Raw genomic sequence first — 23,543 nt, forward strand, 5'->3', positions numbered from 1 at the left:
CAGCAGGGGCAGGATGGTGCCTCTGGAGCTTCATGGGAGGCAGTTAGAGAATGCTGCCTGGTCACTTTGTGAATTACACCCAATCAGAGCAGCCATTCCCTACCTGCCTCCCAGTCTGCAACCAGACAGTGGATGGCTGGAGCTATACACCAATCAGAGTGCTTACAGCTATTCACTGTACGGAAGCAAGCGAAGAGCGGGCGTGGGACCACAGAAGGGGAAAGTGATGTTTTATTTTTTATTTATTCCCACAAATGGGTGGGTAGGGGGCGGGGCCCAAGTGCATTGCTTTGCCTAGGGCCTACAATGCTGTAAAGATCAGGGACGTGCGGTGAGGTAAATGGCTCAGGAGGCCCTGGCTCGTACAAGAGCCAGATTTACACACAATATATGAGCCCAAGGGTACATGTGGGCATTATACACAGGTGCAGCAGTATATACTGCTGGAAATGTGGTGAGTGTTGATCAGAGATGTGCGGCACAGACAGGGCCGGATTAACAATGGGGCGGGTGGAGCTGCCCTCCAGGCCCCCCATCAAAATAGGCCCACAGAATAGGCCCACAAGATATCTAGGCTCAGGCTGCAGTAGACAGGAATTTTTGCTGCTGCTACAGCAACCTGTGTGAAAGTCAGAAAAATATCTCTATGCACACTACCATATTTGCACCTCATACAGGTCCGTACTGCGCATGCGTACACTCTCCCGTGCGTGCGCATACTCGCTGTCGCGTGCACCCGCAGGCGCACGATGTGCGCATTTACGGTAGAGTTTATGTGATCGTAGCGTGCGACTCAATCGTTACATATTTTCACTATATAATGTATTTTGTAGATCATGGTCCCTTTGATAGATTCTGAAAGTTTAGTTAATGTAGCATGTTCCTGGACAGAGAGATCCCTCTTTGTATTGTACGAAGGGTCCAACAGGGGTCATACAGTGATGTTTAGTATCCCTCGGAAGAGTATTTAATTAGCAATATTCCGGTGTTGGTTTGGAGCGGATTAATCGCTCGTGCGAATAGTTATGGACATAAGAAGTTTATGTCCATTTACTATTATTTGCACTTACTTATCCATGCGGCGGGAAACCCAGTTTCCCTCCCACCTGAGCAGTTGGAAATTGTCACAGCCCACCTGTATGAATCAACCTATGACCTTTTGTTATAATGCGAGGAGGAATTCCTGTGTCCAATGAACAATGAGATTGTAGGGACCATTGAATTGTATTGTGTGTGGGGCATAAATAGACAAGCCGATCACATCCAGCTCACTCTTCAACGGTTCTCATTGCTGATAATCGGGAGCTGGATGTCCAGAGGCGCATGCGATCGTTCCCCTTTGTGCGTAAGTTTTCTTCACAATCATATTGTCTTTCTTGTTATTGTGAGCCATTTCTCTCTCTCTCTCTTCTCCTCTTTCTCTCTTATTTTCCCTTAAAACGTAATTGTATTGTATTGTATTTCCCGTGTAGTTATCTGGTTAGTTAGTCTATGTTATATTGTAGTGTATGACTTGTATTGTATTAATTCTTTTGCAAGTATAACATTCATAATATATATATAAGGCGTTGGACCCTAAGCACGGTATCTGTGTATTTCTTATAGTGTTAAGTATTCTCAGAGCGTCGGTGACGCTCGAACAGCTTTTAAGTTAATAAGGTTATACTGTGCTGCATTTACACTCTATCACTACACTAAGGTCTTACTGCATAATACACTGTTTATGGTTTAGATATAAAGGTTTAACATTGTGAGCGTCAGCGCCGCTGGTGATCTCCTCGTGGTCCCGAGCGTCCGCTACGCTATAGCGAATCATTACGTTAGTCGGCAGCCAATAGCGTGCCTGCCTGTGATCTCTTGGCCGTGAGCGAACGTGACGCTTGAGCGTCTCGACTACGGCTAAGCGATTGTTACGCAACGTGCGTACCCTTACGGTACTCCATACGTAAATAGCGTACAGTGTTCTTAGACCTCATAAAGGGTATTATATAAGATAAATATTTAGCTTTATCAATTGGCTGCTCGTCCAGTCCTTCACATATCTCTGCTAGGTAATTTCAGCAGACATTATCCATCAGCAAAGGGCGGGAGATCATATTCTTCGCAGTGCTGACGGGATAAGCGTCTGCTTCGCTTAGTAAAGGGTGCTGAAGGAATCCGGGAACCGGAGGTAAGAACAACACACTAGTGTCTTTTAAAACTGTTTATTTCTGTTTTGTATACACACGCATATATCTGCATTCCTTTTTCGTGTATATTCATATCACTCTCCTGTTTGCCATTGTATAATTGATAAACGTGCTAATTGTATTTTGTGGCCAGCGTACACGTGTCTCTAACAAAAGGCTGAGACTCGCGAACACAACCCAAAGGCCGACGCACGCAGCGTATATTACGCAACGGAGCGTCTGGGTACGCCCACCGAAACTCAAATCGCACAATAGCATTGTTTTAGTGGGGGCGGTATAGCATAGCCACGTGATAATAGCACAAATTGATTTCAGTTTTTCCAAAACTTAGTTGAAATACCTTACTTTACTGTAATGCCTCTGGGGACAGCTATCAGACTACGGGAAATGATTTTTTCTGATCAGAAAACTATAAGAATGATAGTGGGTTGAAAACGGTATGAGTGTATTGAATCCCGCTTTGTGAACTGAGTGATCTGGGTGATCTTTGGTGGAACGTGATGAGCACGGTCTGAGTGAAAACGTGCAACAGAGTGTGATAAAGTTTTCGTTGTATTACGCTCTGGCTGTTTTGGAGCACAGTAGGGAGACTCCAATGATCCTACCATTTATGGGCAACAAGTGTTTATAAGTGGTACGATTGGACCGCACGGTTGTAGGTGTGACCAATAACGCAACGTGATACGAGGTAAATTGCCCTCATACATGTTGTGGGAAGCACATGCAAGCGTGATTTGTGTAAAGAAAAAGGAAGGGAATTTTCACTGGTCACAGGAAAATCTCTAGAGATAGGGCCTGCAACGGTTACACGTGTCTGCTAGAAGGCGGACCGGAGATACCCGGAGCAGAAGAAGCTGGTGGAAGAGCTTGGAAAACTCCCACCGTAGACTGTGTTTGGTGCATTTTAGGAAGTTTTTCTGTGTAAGGTCCACAATGGAAGCCAAGTGCACAACACAGGGACGTTCAGCAGTCAGGGTTCAGACTGCAGAGGCTTGCAGACCCCGAGGGTCTGCTCGGTTAGTAATGTGGAGGAGGTATGGTCCCCACACTGAGACCTTTTGTGATGAATGGACACGAATGACTGCGGGGGATAAGGCACCATTTCCCGGGATAGGTAGTTTTGACTTAGAGGTATTGCATAATTTAAGGAAAAGGATCTGTCTCATAAAATCCTGGAAACAACGAGTTAAACATGATGATTGTTTGCAGATATGGCTACAGGAAAGTGACATGCAAAGAAATGTAACTTACATACCTAACTTTCATCTTGAGAGGAGAGACATGGCAATGGAGAGGATTATGGTTGCGGAGAAAGGCACAATGGGGTGCGATAAAAGTGCACTTAGTAACTATATTAAGAATGAATGTAACAAACGTAATAAGGTTTATAAAAATGAAAGTGTTAAATGGACAACTATTAACCCATGCAAGTCGCACCCCTTGTTAAACTTTCCTCAGGAACACCAACAAGAAAGTGAGCCCAGCACAATGTCGGAGCCTTTTCCAGCAGCCATCACACAAGACATCCAGGTGGACGCGACCAAATCGGTAAAGACTGTAATCAAACCCCCTAACGGAGGGTCAGGTGAGGTCGTGTCCACAGGTACGTATAGTATTATACATCACGCACAAACAAATGTACCTCATATCGTGGAATCAATTCAGAATGACGTTACTGGACTTAATCCTGTCAGGGTAATTGCAGTACCAAATGGGAAAACTGACTCTTCAGGAGTCACTCCTGTCAGGAACATCGCCATGTACTGCCCCTTTTCCCGAAAAGAATTAAGAACAATTCTGTCTGAATTTCCTGATCCCAGGAAAGACTTAGTTGCTTGTCAAAAATACATTAGAGTGCTAGGAAACAATGCAGAGCCAAATAACAAAGATTGGAGGACAGTTTTGAGGGCATGTTTACCCCCCGATGTTGATTCATTGAAATTTATCGCTGATTGTAAGCTAGATGAGGAAGTACCACTAACAGACAAGTATAACCAAGATAATGTAAAAAGAATCAATCTACAGTTGAAAGAATATTTTCCTGCAGTAGTAAAGTGGAATAAAATCTTTACAATAAAACAAAAAGAAGGTGAATCCGCATCAGAGTATTTTCACCGGGCTCTGCAGGATATGGCTAGGTACACTGGTATAGATGACATTGAAACTAACGTACACCACAGAGAGGTAGCTGTGTCTGTATTAATGGACAGCTTAAAAGACACACTAAAAATTAGGGTACAAACCTCTATACCTCATTGGAGAGGTATCTCGGTGGCTGAATTAAGAGAGTCCGCTATCGAGCATGACCAAAATATCCAAAGAACCAGGGAAGCACAGGGAGAGCGGTTGATGGTACTGAGCATCCAAGCACTAGAGGAGGCATCAAGTCGACCGGAACCCCAGGCCCCTAGCACATGGAGAAAGCCAAGGATTTGTTATCATTGTAGAAGAGAAGGGCATTATGCCAGCAACTGTAATAACCCACATAAAGTCAGACCCCCTAGACCAAGAAATGAGCAAAATTATAACACACACAATTATAATCAGGGATCTTTTAGGAAGAATTTTGGGCCACACCCATGATATGTAGTCAGGAAAGGTGATCATTAGGACTGATGGTAAGCCTGAGGTAACGGTTAATAAATTGGGAGGTCATTCACTGAAGACACAGGAATGACAAGGTGAAACGTTGTAAATGTATTTGTGAAAAATGTTTTTTTTTTCTCTCTCTCTCCCCATCTCTGACGATTATTAGTAAGGACTCAAACATTGCATATCCGCTTGGTCTTTGCAGAAGTCTACCAAACCCCAGCATGACCTATCCGCATCAATGTATCCTGGCCAGATACAGACAGTGGAGTAATGCAGGTGCTGGTGGGGAGGGACTGCGCAAGGAGACCATTGGACATGTAGATATGACAGCCTGATGATCTGACAATGTTTAAAAAAAAAATGTTCGAAAAATGTTTTTTTTTTCTCTTTTCCTATTGCTGGTTATTGTTGATTTATGTAATATATATATGCATATGAATTGTTCTCTCTCTTTTGTTTTTTATTTTCCTCTCTTCTCACTCATGTTTTCATGGTTTAAAGATGGTATGTCATACATCAGCTAGACAAATGGTAATGCAAGATTTTTGCTCCTTACAGAAAGATCGCTGGCTTGGAAGAAATATTGCATCACCGGAATGTTCGTTTGGAAGACTGAGAGACAGCACCTTTGAGATGACAGCAGAAAAAGAAGAACAACAAGACTAGAGAACTTAATTATCGTAACAAGTTTCTCTCCCCCTCAAACTGTTTTTCTGTACCCCATTACAAATTTCTTCTTTTCTCCTCCTGTAAGATGGACTTGCCACAAGAGACTGTGATATGGATTTTCCTGTTGACCATGACGTTGACCAGAGCAGTCTGTTCCGGCGAGAGTACCATGGAGGTCGAGAGAGGTTCTGGAATGGGTTCTGATGACAGAGATGGAGGCGTAGTTTTCCGAGAACAACATAATCAACAAGCAAAGGCGAGTATCAGAAAACGATCCGATAGCATTGACCATAGAAGGAATTGTGAAGGATTGTTAGCTGAAGAAAACGGTATCTGTAGGCTCTGTGACAATGTAGTTGAGGATGGATGCATCAAGAAATGCCAATCCAGTTTTAATATCCACATGGACCGGCATCCCTTGAGTGACTATCACTCCTTAGTGGGTAGTGTGCTAAATCAAACAGATTGTTGGGTATGCTCTCAAGTACCTCAAGGTCATAGCAAATCAGGACTAGTACCATTTCCTTTAACGATAGGGGAGGTACTTGAGCTAAGTGGTGGGAGGCCGGTGGACAGGAGGTTTAATATCTCCAGTCCTCCTAGTTTGAAGCTCCACCAATATCATGTGGATAGATCCCTCATATGTTTTAACATTTCCAATCCCCGAAAGCCGGGAAATTGGGAAGTGTCATGGAGTAACCAAACCATGACCTTTTCATATAGAGCAGATAGAATGCCGACAGATACAGAGCTTATACGCCACATAGCCAGTAGAGAAAAATCTTTCCGATATAGGTATACCCTAGGAAGTAGGATTACGAGAGTTGGAGAGGTATCACCAGGATACTGCGCACATATCGTACAAACTGATACGTGTACTAAACAAATGGGAGAATTAGGGGTAGGAGATTTCACATGGAGGATGTGTAATATGGTTATGTCTTACTCCGTCCCATATGTTCTCCCCGATGATGCATATTTCATATGCGGGAGGAAGGCGTATAAGTGGCTTGCCCCAAACTCTGAAGGATTGTGTTATATTGGAAAAGTATTGCCTGAAGTAATGACTGTATCACATGCCAAAATGAAAGATATACACCGTGTTGCCCAAGCTCCTTATACTCACACCCATTACGAGCACGTAGTTAAACGGCACCTGATAGAAAGAACAGAGCATCCGGCCTCTGACATGATCCATGAATCCACCGGGATTCAGTTTCTAATCGCGTTAGACATCACTCGCACCGCCAGAGGAGTGTTGAATTATAAATACATATCTGCGCTCGCAAATTTGTTAGACAATATCACAGAAATGTATGATGACGCGTTTAGGTATACTGGAAGAGAACTTCAAGCTTATAAAACAGAACTGGTTCAGCATAGAATGATTCTCAATTATCTCACGGCAGTGACAGGTGGATATTGTGTCACACTGGCAACGCAGTACGGCGTGAAATGTTGCACATATATTACAAATAGTACCGAGGACCCGGTCGAGGTCATAGACCAAAAGATGGACGATATTCTCCAACTGAAGTGGGAATTTCGCAGGAGACACAATCTCACTCTTGCTGCTGTAGGTAATGAGCTGACTGGTTGGGTGTCATGGTTGAACCCGCGAAATTGGTTCTCTGGTTTAGGAGAATGGGCTCAAGGAGTCATAATGGATGTTGGGAAGTTTCTCCTATGTATCTTAGGTGTTATCATAACGATTGGCTTGATATTTAGATGCGGTCAGGCTTTAACGAAGTGTAAACGAAGTACCAGGGTGATGAGTTTAAGGAGTGAGGAAATTGTAATTCCAATGGATTTGATTTATGACCCAAATGTAGAAACAATGATGTGATGAAAATGCGATTTCTACGGTCCGTTTCTTTCACCTGTTTTTCCGTTTTCATCCAAGGTAAAAAGACCCACTTGGACGAGGAATTTGTTGAGCCGATATACAGACAACAGATGGATTAAAGAAGAAGTTTTGACAACCTTATACACAGATTTTTGATGAACTATGCCATAGATCCCCAGTTTCCCTAGAAATTTTAAAATTACGCTAGCCCAACACTTTTGTAAATCTATGGACATTGACAAAGTTTTTGCTCGCACCTTATGGGCAAAAGCACAAAGAAGACTGCAATCAACAGACACCGAACAAGACCTCAACCGACAAATGTACATTAACCTGACATAGAATACCACTGCATTTACCGTAATTATGTCTTTTCTTCATCTCTACAACCTTCAGGTAATTACACACATAGCCGATAGGGAATACAGGCACAGATATCAGCAATCACATATTCCCCCATTCATGTATCATCAACTAAAATGTGCTCCCCATTTTGTTACAACCACAGCCGAAAAGAGCTCGGTAAAGTTTGACAGCCCATCCACAGACCCGTACCACGGGATAAGAAGGAATTCAAATGTATACTTCACAATACCTCGAAGCTTGATGTACAACACGTACGGCACGATGATACACGACCCCCCCAAACATGGATTCATACACACATGCTTCCGCTATCTCACTAGGTCATACCCTCTTCACACCTTCTCCTCTCTCCTCCCTTACCCAACCATGGAAATGTATTAACCCCTGACATATATTTTTCTCTTTTTGAAATGTTTTAGAAGGTGGCAGTTATTGTTGACTGCCAAAGGGTGGACTGTCAAAGTCAGAAAAATATCTCTATGCACACTACCATATTTGCACCTCATACAGGTCCGTGCTGCGCATGCGTACACTCTCCCGTGCGTGCGCATACTCGCTGTCGCGTGCACCCGCAGGCGCACGATGTGCGCATTTACGGTAGAGTTTATGTGATCGTAGAGTGCGACTCAATCGTTACATATTTTCACTATATAATGTATTTTGTAGATCATGGTCCCTTTGATAGATTCTGAAAGTTTAGTTAATGTAGCATGTTCCTGGACAGAGAGATCCCTCTTTGTATTGTACGAAGGGTCCAACAGGGGTCATACAGTGATGTTTAGTATCCCTCGGAAGAGTATTTAATTAGCAATATTCCGGTGTTGGTTTGGAGCGGATTAATCGCTCGTGCGAATAGTTATGGACATAAGAAGTTAATGTCCATTTACTATTATTTGCACTTACTTATCCATGCGGCGGGAAACCTAGTTTCCCACCCACCTGAGCAGTTGGAAATTGTCACAGCCCACCTGTATGAATCAACCTATGACCTTTTGTTATAATGCGAGGAGGAATTCCTGTGTCCAATGAACAATGAGATTGTAGGGACCATTGAATTGTATTGTGTGTGGGGCATAAATAGACAAGCCGATCACATCCAGCTCACTCTTCAACGGTTCTCATTGCTGATAATCGGGAGCTGGATGTCCAGAGGCGCATGCGATCGTTCCCCTTTGTGCGTAAGTTTTCTCCGCAATCATATTGATCTTACTGTTATTGTGAGCCATTTCTCTCTCTCTCTATCTCTTCTCCTCTTTCTCTCTTATTTTCCCTTAAAACGTAATTGTATTGTATTGTATTTCCCGTGTAGTTATCTGGTTAGTTAGTCTATGTTATATTGTAGTGTATGACTTGTATTGTATTAATTCTTTTGCAAGTATAACATTCATAATATATATATAAGGCGTTGGACCCTAAGCACGGTATCTGTGTATTTCTTATAGTGTTAAGTATTCTCAGAGCGTCGGTGACGCTCGAACAGCTTTTAAGTTAATAAGGTTATACTGTGCTGCATTTACACTCTATCACTACACTAAGGTCTTACTGCATAATACACTGTTTATGGTTTAGATATAAAGGTTTAACATTGTGAGCGTCAGCGCCACTGGTGATCTCCTCGTGGTCCCGAGCGTCCGCTACGCTATAGCGAATCATTACGTTAGTCGGCAGCCAATAGCGTGCCTGCCTGTGATCTCTTGGCCGTGAGCGAACGTGACGCTTGAGCGTCTCGACTACGGCTAAGCGATTGTTACGCAACGTGCGTACCCTTACGGTACTCCATACGTAAATAGCGTACAGTGTTCTTAGACCTCATAAAGGGTATTATATAAGATAAATATTTAGCTTTATCACCTGCCACTGCCAGCAGCCGTCGGAAGCTCCGCCCCCCCCTCTTTCCGCGACCCCCCGCGTCCCTCTCCTCCTCCCCGTGGATCAAACGCTGGCGGCCGGCATAACTTGCTGGCGCAGGAAGGCTTCCCTACGCTGCATGGTGTCCTGGCGCCTCCTCCACGCCATGTGACAATACTGCTCTGCTGTGACTCCCAGCACCGTGAAGGCAGCCCGGCGGGTGGGTGAGGTAAATGAGTCCTATCCGAGTCCTATCTTCTATCCTGCTACAGTGCTGCTGCTCATCGGCTGGCTACTGTTTGAATGCACTGATAACATTTATATATATGCAGTCTATGTGTATATATACGTTATATGTGTGTGTGCAGTGCAGTGTAAGCCGTTTGTGCTGGTGCTGTAACCCTGGGTGTGCTTGTACAGGGCAGTGTAGCCCTGTGTGTGCTAGTTCTGTAACAATGTATGTGCTGTGCAGGGCAGTGTAACCCTGGGTGTGCTGGTGCTGTGCGATGTAACCCTGTGTGTGCTGTAGTAGTGTGGCATAACATATGGCATGTGTATGTATAGGAAGAATGTATATTATCACAGTATATTGGGTTTATGTGTATATACATGGTATGTGTATATATGTACTGCACAGTGGGGGTATGTGCATGTATAGGATATGTATACTGGGGAGGGACTAGTGTATATATGTGAGGGGTGTATATTAGGAGGAATGTGTATATACAGTACAGAGGGATTTATGCAAATGGGGGGAGTATGTGAATGTACAGCAGGGGTATGTATATATATATATATATATGTATATTGGGAGTTATGTGTATATACAGGAGGGGTGTATATTTGCATATGGGGAGATACAGTAGGACACTGGAGCAAGAGGTCAGGTACCCACGCATAAGGCTGGAGACACCAATATTCCCCTGATCCCAAATAGTTGATGCTATTGGCAGAAGGGACATGACTGGGGTGATGAAGGTAATGGCTCCAGCTACGTCAGGTTGAAAGATTCAGGGAAGAGACTGGGGGGGTCATTCCGAGTTGTTCGCACGCAAGCTGCTTTTAGCAGCTTTACACACGCTAAGCCGCTGCCCACTGGGAGTGAATCTTAGCTTCTTAAAATTGCGAACGAAAGATTCTCTAAATTGCGACCACACACCTCTTAGCAGTTTCTGAGTAGCTCCAGACTTACTCGGCATCTGCGATCAGTTCAGTGCTTGTCGTTCCTGGTTTGACGTCACAAACACACCCAGCGTTCGTCCAGACACTCCTCCGTTTCTCCAGCCACTCCCGCGTTTTTCCCAGAAACGGCAGCGTTTTTTCGCACACACCCATAAAACGGCCAGTTTCCGCCCAGAAACACCCACTTCCTGTCAATCACATTACGATCACCAGAACGAAGAAAAAACCTCGTAATGCCGTGAGTAAAATTCCTAACTGCATAGCAAATTTACTTGGCGCAGTCGCACTGCGGACATTGCGCATGCGCATTAGCGACTAATCGCTCCGTTGCGAGAAAAAAATACAGAGCGAACAACTCGGAATGACCCCCAGGGACAGCAGCCTGGAATCATCTGTAATATGCTGCGGATCAGCGGGAACTGCTGTCCGAAGAGATGATGGCGGAAGATTGGTAGCAGGGATGGCAGATGTGATGATGTGTGTGTGCAATACAGTTGTCTTATTGTATTTTTTTGGTACTTCTGAAGTGCATTATATGTTTAAGGTAGCAACAGAACACAATGGGAGGGATTCAATTAACATCGTTGGGATGTAGCTCCTGGGTTAAGTGCCTGGAGCTATTCAATCTCTTTCACGGTAAACCCGCTACTAGCAGATTTCTGTTCACACCCTCCTGATGGGTGGTATTCAGTATGCCGGCTGTTGGAATCCCGGCGCCCAGTATACCACCGCCGGAATCCCGACATCCGGCATACCGATAACTGTTCTCCCTCTTGGAGGTCCACGACCCCCCTGGAAGGAGAACAAATAGCGTGGTTACCGCGGTGAGTGTAGTGTGCCACCGTGCTCACCCGCAAGGGGCTCATTTGCACTCACCCCGCTGTCGGCATGCCGGCAGTCGGGATCCCAGCGTAGGTATGCCGGGCGCCGGGAACCCGGACGCCGGCAAAACATACTACACCCCTCCTGAGGGTGCGAGCAGAAATCTGCATTAAATATTGCCTTAAGGTTAGCTGCGATGTTACTGCATGCGGTAATAGCATCGTGCCCAGTACTTACTCCAGGAGATATAGTTTATTGAATCAGTCGCAGGGAGGTGCGTCTCCTGGGTTAAATGCCAGATGCAATGCAGTCAACTGAATAGCTCCGGCAACTTCTACATCCCCGCAATGATGCTTGCATTCCCTCCAATGTGTATTTATTAGTGCTAGTTTATGTATTGTATTGCTATAGATACGAAGCAAGCAGCACTTTGCAAAAATGTCAATAACAAAAAAAAAGTAGGTGCCCTCCAACCTGGTGCATATAGTAATGGACCAGTAATACAAACATCTCTCCAGCGGCGGCACTCTGGGGGTCATTCCGAGTTCGCTCACAAGCTGCTTTTAGCAGCTTTGCACACGCTAAGCCGCCGCCTACTGGGAGTGTATCTTAGCTTATCAAAATTGCGAACGAAAGATTAGCAGATTTGCGGATAGACACTTCTTAGCAGTTTCTGAGTAGCTCCAGACTTACTCGGCATCTGCGATCAGTTCAGTCAGTTTCGTTCCTGGTTTGACGTCACAAACACACCCAGCGTTCGCCCAGACACTCCTCCGTTTCTCCAGCCACTCCCGCGTTTTTCCCAGAAACGGTAGCGTTTTTTCACACACACCCATAAAACGGCCAGTTTCCGCCCAGAAACACCCACTTCCTGTCAATCACATTACGATCACCAGAACGAAGAAAAAAATAAGAATTTACTTACCGATAATTCTATTTCTCGGAGTCCGTAGTGGATGCTGGGGTTCCTGAAAGGACCATGGGGAATAGCGGCTCCGCAGGAGACAGGGCACAAATAGTAAAGCTTTCCGATCAGGTGGTGTGCACTGGCTCCTCCCCCTATGACCCTCCTCCAAGCCTCAGTTAGGTACTGTGCCCGGACGAGCGTACACAATAAGGGAGGAATTTTGAATCCCGGGTAAGACTCATACCAGCCACACCAATCACACCGTACAACTTGTGATCTAAACCCAGTTAACAGTATGATAACAGAGGAGCCTCTGAAAGATGGCTCCCTACAACAATAACCCGAATTAGTTAACAATAACTATGTACAATTATTGCAGATAATCCGCACTTGGGATGGGCGCCCAGCATCCACTACGGACTCCGAGAAATAGAATTATCGGTAAGTAAATTCTTATTTTCTCTATCGTCCTAGTGGATGCTGGGGTTCCTGAAAGGACCATGGGGATTATACCAAAGCTCCCAAACGGGCGGGAGAGTGCGGATGACTCTGCAGCACCGAATGAGAGAACTCCAGGTCCTCCTTAGCCAGAGTATCAAATTTGTAAAATTTTACAAACGTGTTCTCCCCTGACCACGTAGCTGCTCGGCAAAGTTGTAATGCCGAGACCCCTCGGGCAGCCGCCCAAGATGAGCCCACCTTCCTTGTGGAGTGGGCCTTTACAGATTTAGGCTGTGGCAGGCCTGCCACAGAGTGTGCAAGTTGGATTGTGCTACAGATCCAACGAGCAATCGTCTGCTTAGACGCAGGAGCACCCATCTTGTTGGGTGCATACAATATAAACAACGAGTCAGATTTTCTGACTCCAGCTGTCCTTGCAATATATATTTTCAATGCTCTGACAACGTCCAGTAACTTGGAGTCCTCCAAGTCACTTGTAGCCGCAGGCACTACAATAGGCTGGTTCAGATGAAATGCTGACACCACCTTAGGGAGAAAATGCGGACGAGTCCGCAGTTCCGCCCTGTCCGAATGGAAAATCAGATATGGGCTTTTGTAAGATAAAGCTGCCAGTTCTGACACTCTCCTGGCCGAAGCCAGGGCTAGTAGCATGGTCACTTTCCATGTGAGATATTTCAAATCCACATTTTTTAGTGGCTCAAACCAATGAGATTTTAGAAAGTCCAAAACCACATTGAGATCCCACGGTGCCACTGGAGGCACCACAGGAGGCTGTATATGCAGCACTCCCTTAACAAAAGTCTGGACTTCAGGGACTGAAGCCAATTCTTTCTGGAAGAAAATCGACAGGGCCGAAATTTGAACCTTAATAGATCCCAATTTGAGACCCATAGACAATCCTGATTGCAGGAAATGTAGGAATCGACCCAGTTGAAATTCCTCCGTCGGAGCACTCCGATCCTCGCACCACGCAACATATTTTCGCCAAATGCGGTGATAATGTTGCACGGTTACTTCCTTCCTTGCTTTAATCAAAGTAGGAATGACTTCTTCCGGCATGCCTTTTTCCTTTAGGATCCGGCGTTCAACCGCCATGCCGTCAAACGCAGCCGCGGTAAGTCTTGAAACAGACAGGGACCCTGCTGAAGCAAGTCCCTCCTTAGAGGTAGAGGCCACGGATCTTCCGTGATCATCTCTTGAAGTTCCGGGTACCAAGTCCTTCTTGGCCAATCCGGAACCACTAGTATCGTTCTTACGCCTCTTTGCCGTATAATTCTCAATACTTTTGGTATGAGAGGCAGAGGAGGAAACACATACACCGACTGGTACACCCAAGGCGTTACCAGCGCGTCCACAGCTATTGCCTGCGGATCTCTTGACCTGGCGCAATACCTGTCCAGTTTTTTGTTGAGGCGAGACGCCATCATGTCCACCATTGGTCTTTCCCAACGGGTTACCAGCATGTGGAACACTTCTGGATGAAGTCCCCACTCTCCCGGGTGAAGGTCGTGTCTGCTGAGGAAGTCTGCTTCCCAGTTGTCCACTCCCGGGATAAACACTGCTGACAGTGCTATCACATGATTCTCTGCCCAGCGAAGAATCCTTGCAGCTTCTGCCATTGCACTCCTGCTTCTTGTGCCGCCCTGTCTGTTCACATGGGCGACTGCCGTGATGTTGTCCGACTGGATCAACACCGGTTTTCCCTGAAGCAGAGGTTCTGCCTGGCTTAGAGCATTGTAGATTGCTCTTAGTTCCAGAATGTTTATGTGAAGAGACGTTTCCAGGCTCGTCCACACTCCCTGGAAGTTTCTTCCTTGTGTGACTGCTCCCCAGCCCCTCAGGCTGGCGTCCGTGGTCACCAGGATCCAATCCTGTATGCCGAATCTGCGGCCCTCCAATAGATGAGCACTCTGCAACCACCACAGAAGAGATACCCTTGTCCTTGGAGACAGGATTATCCGCTGGTGCATCTGAAGATGCGACCCTGACCATTTGTCCAACAGATCCCTCTGGAAAATTCTTGCGTGGAATCTGCCGAATGGAATTGCTTCGTAAGAAGCCACCATTTTTCCCAGGACTCTTGTGCATTGATGTACAGACACCTTTCCTGGTTTTAGGAGGTTCCTGACAAGCTCGGATAACTCCTTGGCTTTTTCCTCCGGAAGAAAAACCTTTTTCTGAACCGTGTCCAGAATCATCCCTAGGAACAGCAGACGAGTTGTTGGCATTAACTGGGATTTTGGAATATTCAGAATCCACCCGTGCTTTTTTAGCACTTCTTGAGACAGTGCTAATCCCATCTCTAGCTGTTCTCTGGACCTTGCCCTTATCAGGAGATCGTCCAAGTATGGGATAATTAATACGCCTTTTCTTCGAAGAAGAATCATCATCTCGGCCATTACCTTTGTAAAGACCCGAGGTGCCGTGGACAATCCGAACGGCAGCGTCTGAAACTGATAGTGACAGTTTTGTACGACGAACCTGAGGTACCCCTGGTGTGAGGGGTAAATTGGAACGTGGAGGTACGCATCCTTGATGTCCAAGGATACCATAAAGTCCCCTTCTTCCAGGTTCGCTATCACTGCTCTGAGTGACTCCATCTTGAACTTGAACTTCTTTATGTACAGGTTCAAGGACTTCAGATTTAGAATAGGTCTTACCGAGCCATCCGGCTTCGGTACCACAAATAGAGTGGAATAATACCCCTTTCCTTGTTGTAGAAGAGGTACCTTGACTATCACCTGCTGAGAGTACAGCTTGTGAATGGCTTCCAAGACCGTCTCCCTTTCGGAGGGGGACGTTGGTAAAAGCAGACTTCAGGAAACGGCGAGGTGGATCTGTCTCTAGTTCCAACCTGTATCCCTGAGATATTATCTGCAGGATCCAGGGATCTACCTGCGAGTGAGCCCACTGCGCGCTGAAATTCTTGAGACGACCGCCCACCGCCCCCGAGTCCGCTTGAGAAGCCCCAGCGTCATGCTGAGGCTTTTGTAGAAGCGGTGGAAGGCTTCTGTTCCTGGGAAGGAGCTGCCTGTTGCTGTCTCTTCCCCCTTCCTCTGCCTCGTGGCAGATATGAATATCCCTTTGCTCTCTTGTTTTTAAAGGAACGAAAGGGCTGCGGTTGAAAAATCGGTGTCTTTTTCTGTTGGGGAGTAACTTGAGGTAAAAAGGTGGATTTCCCGGCTGTAGCCGTGGCCACCAAATCTGATAGACCGACTCCAAATAACTCCTCCCCTTTATACGGCAAAACTTCCATATGCCGTTTTGAGTCCGCATCGCCTGACCACTGTCGCGTCCATAAACTTCTTCTGGCCGAAATGGACATAGCATTTACCCGTGATGCCAGTGTGCAGATATCCCTCTGTGCATCACGCATATAAAGAAATGCATCCTTTATTTGCTCTAAAGACAGTAAAACATTGTCCCTATCCAGGGTATCAATATTTTCAATCAGGGACTCTGACCAAGCTACTCCAGCACTGCACATCCAGGCTGTCGCTATAGCTGGTCGTAGTATAACACCTGTATGTGTGTATATACTTTTTTGGATATTTTCCATCCTCCTATCTGCTGGATCTTTAAGTGCGGCCGTCTCAGGAGAGGGTAACGCCACTTGTTTAGATAAGCGTGTGAGCGCCTTGTCCACCCTAGGAGGTGTTTCCCAGCGCGCCCTAACCTCTGGCGGGAAAGGGTATAAAGCCAATAACTTCTTTGAAATTAGCATCTTTTTATCGGGGGCAACCCACGCTTCATCACACACATCATTTAGTTCTTCTGATTCAGGAAAAACTATAGGTAGTTTTTTCACACCCCACATAATACCCTGTTTAGTGGTACCTGTAGTATCAGCTAAATGTAACGCCTCCTTCATTGCCAAAATCATATAACGTGTGGCCCTACTGGAAAATACGGTTGATTCGTCACCGTCGCCACTGGAATCAGTGCCTGTGTCTGGGTCTGTGTCGACCGACTGAGGCAAAGGGCGTTTTACAGCCCCTGACGGTGTTTGAGGCGTCTGGACAGGCACTAATTGATTGTCCGACCGTCTCATGTCGTCAAACGACTGCTTTAGCGTGTTGACACTATCCCGTAATTCCATAAATAAAGGCATCCATTCTGGTGTCGACCCCCTAGGAGGTGACATCCCCATATTTGGCAATTGCTCCGCCTCCACACCAATATCGTCCTCATACATGTCGACACACACGTACCGACACACAGCAGACACACAGGGAATGCTCTTAACGAAGACAGGACCCCACTAGCCCTTTGGGGAGACAGAGGGAGAGTCTGCCAGCACACACCAAAGCGCTATATATGACAGGGATAGCCTTATAATAAGTGCTCCCTGTATAGCTGCTTTTATAATATAATTTTTGCCACTATTTTGCCCCCCCTCTCTTGTTTTACCCTGTTTCTGTAATGCAGTGCAGGGGAGAGACCTGGGAGCCGTCCTGACCAGCGGAGCTGTGTAAGGAAAATGGCGCTGTGTGCTGAGGAGATAGGCCCCGCCCCTTTTCCGGCGGGCTCGTCTCCCGCTCTTTAGTGGATTCTGGCAGGGGTTAAATATCTCCATATAGCCCCCGGAGGCTATATGTGAGGTATTTTTTAGCCAAATAGGTTTTCATTTGCCTCCCAGGGCGCTCCCCTCCCAGCGCCCTGCACCCTCAGTGACTGCCGTGTGAAGTGTGCTGAGAGGAAAATGGCGCACAGCTGCAGTGCTGTGCGCTACCTTTAGAAGACTGAGGAGTCTTCTGCCGCCGATTCTGGACCTCTTCTTGTTTCAGCATCTGCAAGGGGGCCGGCGGCGAGGCTCCGGTGACCATCCAGGCTGTACCTGTGATCGTCCCTCTGGAGCTGATGTCCAGTAGCCAAGAAGCCAATCCATCCTGCACGCAGGTGAGTTCACTTCTTCTCCCCTAAGTCCCTCGTTGCAGTGATCCTGTTGCCAGCAGGACTCACTGTAAAATAAAAAACCTAAGCTAAACTTTTCTAAGCAGCTCTTTAGGAGAGCCACCTAGATTGCACCCTTCTCGGCCGGGCACAAAAATCTAACTGAGGCTTGGAGGAGGGTCATAGGGGGAGGAGCCAGTGCACACCACCTGATCGGAAAGCTTTACTTTTTGTGCCCTGTCTCCTGCGGAGCCGCTATTCCCCATGGTCCTTTCAGGAACCCCAGCATCCACTAGGACGATAGAGAAACCTTGTAATGCCGTGAGTAAAATACCTAACTGCATAGCAAATTTACTTGGCGCAGTCGCACTGCGGACATTGCGCATGCACATTAGCGACTAATCGCTCCGTTGCGAGAAAAAAATAACGAGCGAACAACTCGGAATGACCCCCTCTATGGAGAATAATTACCACAACAACTGTAGACAGTAACCAGCGTTTCAGTGTTACTGCAGTATTTTGGTCACTGACAGAGGTGTGACTGAGATGCAGAGTATCAGAAATAAATGTGCTAGGCTTTCCTAGGCAGTGACTGGGAGGTGACTATTAATGTGTGCAAACACTGGGCCTAATTCACACCTGATCACTGTTGTGTGAAATCGCACAGTGGCCGTACAGATTGTAATACGGTGCAAGGCCAAACTGCGAAAAAATCTTGCACTTTTTTTTATCGCTAGGCGAACACAGGCTGATTGACAGAAAGCTGACGTTTGGGGGTGATAACTGCCAGTTTTCTGGGAGTGTCTGGAAAAATGCAGGCGTTCCCAAGCATTTTCAGGGTGGTTGTGTGACGTCAGCTCCGGCCTGATCAGCCTGTAGGAGTACTGTAGGTCCTGGGCTACACACAGACTGGAAAAATCATTCAGTGGTGAGTGAACGGATTTGCAACTGACCGGCATTTGCAAAACTTTTCGCATGGTGTACGCAGACTTGCCCTGGGCGGATTTTCACTCTGGGCGGTGACTCTTCGATCGCAAATCTCTGCAAATTCACAGAGGTGCGATCAGGTCTGAATTAGGCCCTTGGTCCGTCTCATGAGCGTGTTGCGTACATGATGCCAAAATGCTGGAGTACACAGGCGCTTCATCATTCACATTTGAGACCACACTCAGATGGAAAATCTGCCCTTACCCAAGGGCTTATGCAAGTTTCCATGATACGACCAATAATGGTGTCTAAAGTAGCACCAAGCAGTAAAACAGTGTGTACAGACACTAACAGTGGGCGTCTTAGTCTTGGCACATTCGGCCGCACGGATTTACACAAGGGAAGTGCAGGTCACATATTAGTTATTTAATATTTCTTTAGTATTTCTTATGTTTTCATGTTCTGTACCTTCTACTTTTAAAAGCTGGATATCGCAAAATACGCAATTTTCCGATATGTTTCTGTCAAAGAACTCTAAATAAAGAAAAAATGATTAATAAATATGCAATGATCAATAATATAAAAGGTGGTCTATGCTTCATGTAAGCTAGAGGAGAGGGAGTTTGAGATAACTGAAGGCCCTTCGCGGCACTAGCCACACCCCCTGCGCAGACCACACACAACACTGGTCGCACCCAAATTAATACACCCCCCCCCCCCGCCATGCTGATCACACTTCCTGCGGCACACAATAGGCCCTTCATTAATTTCAGCTCCAGGCCCATGTGGACCTTAATCTGGCACTGGGCACAGATAGGCCATAGACTTTTTACTCCAGAGTTTTGACTAGAAAAATGATTAGAATAATACAAAGAAGATATTTCTAATATATTCTTTGTATTTCCCATATACTTTATATAGTCAAAACTCTGGCGTATACTATGACGGGAAAGACTCTGCCTCACCTCACCGCACGTCACTGGTCAAGATGGCCCTGGGGGCAGGACTCAACAGAGCACAGGGTGGGGTAGAGCCAGGGGCTTGACGTAACTAGAGGCAGACTGGCATATACCGGGTCCCTTTACTAGTCATAAACACAAGACGGTCTGTGTGTGACTGGCCACTGTTATTCATAGATAAAAAGCAGCCTACAGAGCTCAGCCAATCAGAAGTGGCTGCTGACTGTCACACACATCAGTGGGTATTTGGAATAATGGTCTGCGCACCAGTAAGTAGCACACCTCCTGACTGGTCTTTGCTGCAGTCTGCACTGCTTGCATCCTCGAGGTGTAAGCACAAAATGCATCCAATGCATATAAATGTTTGTGCGTATACACAGTACAATGGGGGTCATTCCGAGTTGATCGCTAGCTGCATTTGTTCACAGCGCAGCGATCAGGCTAAAAAACGGCAGTTCTGTGCATGCGTATGCGGCGCAGTGCGCATGTGCGTCGTACGAGCACAACGAACTATGTAGTTTTGCACAGGGTCTAGCGAAGCATTTCAGTCGCACTGCTGGCCGCAGAGTGATTGACATGAAGTGGGCGTTTCTGGGTGTCAACTGACCGTTTTCAGGGAGTGTTCGGAAAAACGCAGGCGTGGCAGGAAAAACGCAGGCGTGGCTGGGCGAACGCAGGGCGTGTTTGTGACGTCAAAACAGGAACTGAATAGTCTGAAGTGATCTCAAGCGCCGAGTAGGTCTGAAGCTACTCTGAAACTGCACAAACATATTTTGTAGCCGCTCTGCGATCCTTTCGTTCGCACTTCTGCTAAGCTAAAATACACTCCCAGAGGGCGGCAGCATAGCGTTTGCACGGCTGCTAAAAACTGCTAGCGAGTGATCAACTCGGAATGACCACCAATATACAGCACAGATAATATGCTTCCGTCCAACTCTACATCGTCCTCTTCATATACTGTATTACAATGACAGATGAGACACATCCCTTTTCTTTGCATTGCCAGTAAAAATAAGCAATATCTTAGCACCATAACCCATGCCGCTAGGCTCCTACAGAACCTTGCACTTAATGGATTCTGCCCCATTCACCGTACTAATAAATAAGTCTTAATGACACTGACACTACCTGTAAATGTATGATACTAGTGGGAAAGGACATAATGTAACCATGATTGTGCCTTCGCCCTACTTCCCAGCTTGTGATAACATGGAGTCATTCTGGGCAGGGATGGGCTCTGTGGGTCGTCTTTGATGTATCACCCCCTCCTGCCACACTGTGAAGGTTACACAATATCAATGCCAGAATTTAGCATCAGCTCACACCAGGAATTCTGACTCATCACGACTGTATTTCCTGCATTCCGCTGAGGTTCTAGGAAATTTGCCGTTCACCAGTTGCAACAGAGAGAGAAAGAAACCCTTTACTTTTACAGCTTTACACCCATGAGCTTGTTTGCTGGTCCTCCGGGTAATAAAAGGGTTAACTCTTAGGAAGAGAGGGGCATTCCTAATCTGCGCTAATGCCTGCCAATGACGATGGTGTAATCTCCACTTTGCAGACCATGTGCCACGGATAATCATGGGTGACACCAATGCTGGTAGTAGTTTATATACGTATAGGTATGGGATTAATTATCCAGAATGCTTTCTCCGTGATGTAGAGCATGTTGGACACAATATATAAAACCATATTAGTACAGTATACATATATATATATATACACACACACACACACACACACACACACACACACACACGTCACTTTGAAAATCGACACTGCGGTGGGCAGTGTTCAGCACTATGGCACTTTACTCATTCCCATGAAGAAGATAGTCGAAACAGCTGTTGGAATGTTGAGTATTCATTGATTTATTTATATGCTGCTATCATCATGTGTGCCAAATGCTTGCTACTCTTTTAAAACTTTGTGTTCCTTTTGTGAACAGTAAAACACTTTTTGCATTCAAGTGGTGTGCTGGTTTCTCTGGGTCTAATCCCTCTGGTGGTTATTCTTGGAATTTTTCTATATATATATATATATATATATATATATATATATATACACACACACACACACACACACACACACACACACAAATATGTATATCTCTCCTTCCTTCCCCAAAACACCGCAGTCTGTCTCCCTCTCTCCTTCCTCCCACACCCCCCACTGTCTGTCTCTCCCCAATGACTCCATGCTGCATTCCCAGGTCCCCCTGAGGAGAGACTTACCTGTGCTGTACTCCCCATTACCCAGACCCAACAACAGGCACAATGTTGCCTCTCATACCCCACCAGAAGAGGCCGGTGCAGGGCACGGGAATCCCGGCCAGCTGAGCTGCTGCCATGTTTCGTGGCTCCCTGCAACACAGCTGGAACTGGAAGAGCGGGCGGACACTTGCTCCGCACCGTCACTGTGTGTGAGAGGCTCCTGTTACTCGGAGGCCGTGCCCACACCGCCTACAGCTCACTGCCCTATAGGTTGCACCACACGTCACTCTTCCCTGCACACCTTCTCACGCTCATTGAACAAGACGACTCACATCCCTGCCGGGCACTAAGTGGTGTATCCTTGGGGCCCGGTACAGGTGTCCCCTTTGACCCTTGCCCCCCCCCCCATGTCTCCAGGCCTGTCTACGGGATCCGTTGGGTTTCTGACCATCGGAATCTCATTGTCCGCATCCTGCAAAAGGAAACTAGGACACTATTTTTAACCTGTGTGCATAGTATTGAACATAGCAATATGAATTTCCATTTACTTGGGATTTTAAGTGGCATTCATTATTATGGCTCATTGTTTTTCTATACTTTTGACCAAGTAACAACAAATCAAATGGGAAAAAAAAATAAGAATTTACTTACCGATAATTCTATTTCTCGTAGTCCGTAGTGGACGCTGGGACTCCGTCAGGACCATGGGGAATAGCGGCTCCGCAGGAGACAGGGCACAAAAGTAAAAGCTTTAGGATCAGGTGGTGTGCACTGGCTCCTCCCCCTATGACCCTCCTCCAAGCCTCAGTTAGGATACTGTGCCCGGACGAGCGTACACAATAAGGAAGGATTTTGAATCCCGGGTAAGACTCATACCAGCCACACCAATCACACTGTACAACCTGTGATCTGAACCCAGTTAACAGCATGATAACAGCGGAGCCTCTGAAAAGATGGCTCACAACAATAATAACCCGATTTTTGTAACAATAACTATGTACAAGTATTGCAGACAATCCGCACTTGGGATGGGCGCCCAGCATCCACTACGGACTACGAGAAATAGAATTATCGGTAAGTAAATTCTTATTTTCTCTGACGTCCTAGTGGATGCTGGGACTCCGTCAGGACCATGGGGATTATACCAAAGCTCCCAAACGGGCGGGAGAGTGCGGATGACTCTGCAGCACCGAATGAGAGAACTCCAGGTCCTCCTCAGCCAGGGTATCAAATTTGTAGAATTTTGCAAACGTGTTTGCTCCTGACCAAGTAGCAGCTCGGCAAAGTTGTAAAGCCGAGACCCCTCGGGCAGCCGCCCAAGATGAGCCCACCTTCCTTGTGAAATGGGCATTTACATATTTTGGCTGTGGCAGGCCTGCCACAGAATGTGCAAGCTGAATTGTACTACACATCCAACTAGCAATCGTCTGCTTAGAAGCAAGAGCACCCAGTTTGTTGGGTGCATACAGGATAACAGCAAGTCAGTTTTCCTGACTCCAGCCGTCCTGGAAACCTATATTTTCAGGGCCCTGACAACATCTAGCAACTTGGAGTCCTCCAAGTCCCTAATAGCCGCAGGTACCACAATAAACTGGTTCAGGTGAAACGCTGACACCACCTTAGGGAGAAACTGGGGACGAGTCCGCAGCTCTGCCCTGTCCGAATGGA

At 46.3% G+C, this 23,543-nt stretch overlaps 1 protein-coding gene across 6 annotated transcripts in view; it reads right to left on the reverse strand.

Annotated features, from left to right (window-relative positions):
- The window catches only part of LOC134958485 (rab GDP dissociation inhibitor alpha-like), a 211,260-nt gene that overhangs the window by 24,990 nt on the left and 162,727 nt on the right, over positions 1-23,543 (reverse strand). The window contains exon 12 of one of the 6 annotated variants that reach the window (XM_063941142.1): positions 19,170-19,237. The exons of the other annotated variants lie outside the window; for them this stretch is intronic. Coding sequence (XP_063797212.1) covers positions 19,228-19,237 — 10 coding nt within the window. The 3' untranslated portion in view covers positions 19,170-19,227. Of the gene's footprint in view, positions 1-19,169; positions 19,238-23,543 lie in introns of those variants that run through there. 6 annotated transcript variants of the gene reach the window in all.

Source organism: Pseudophryne corroboree, chromosome 9 (assembly GCF_028390025.1).
Source record: "Pseudophryne corroboree isolate aPseCor3 chromosome 9, aPseCor3.hap2, whole genome shotgun sequence".
Taxonomy (NCBI): Eukaryota; Metazoa; Chordata; class Amphibia; order Anura; family Myobatrachidae; genus Pseudophryne; species Pseudophryne corroboree.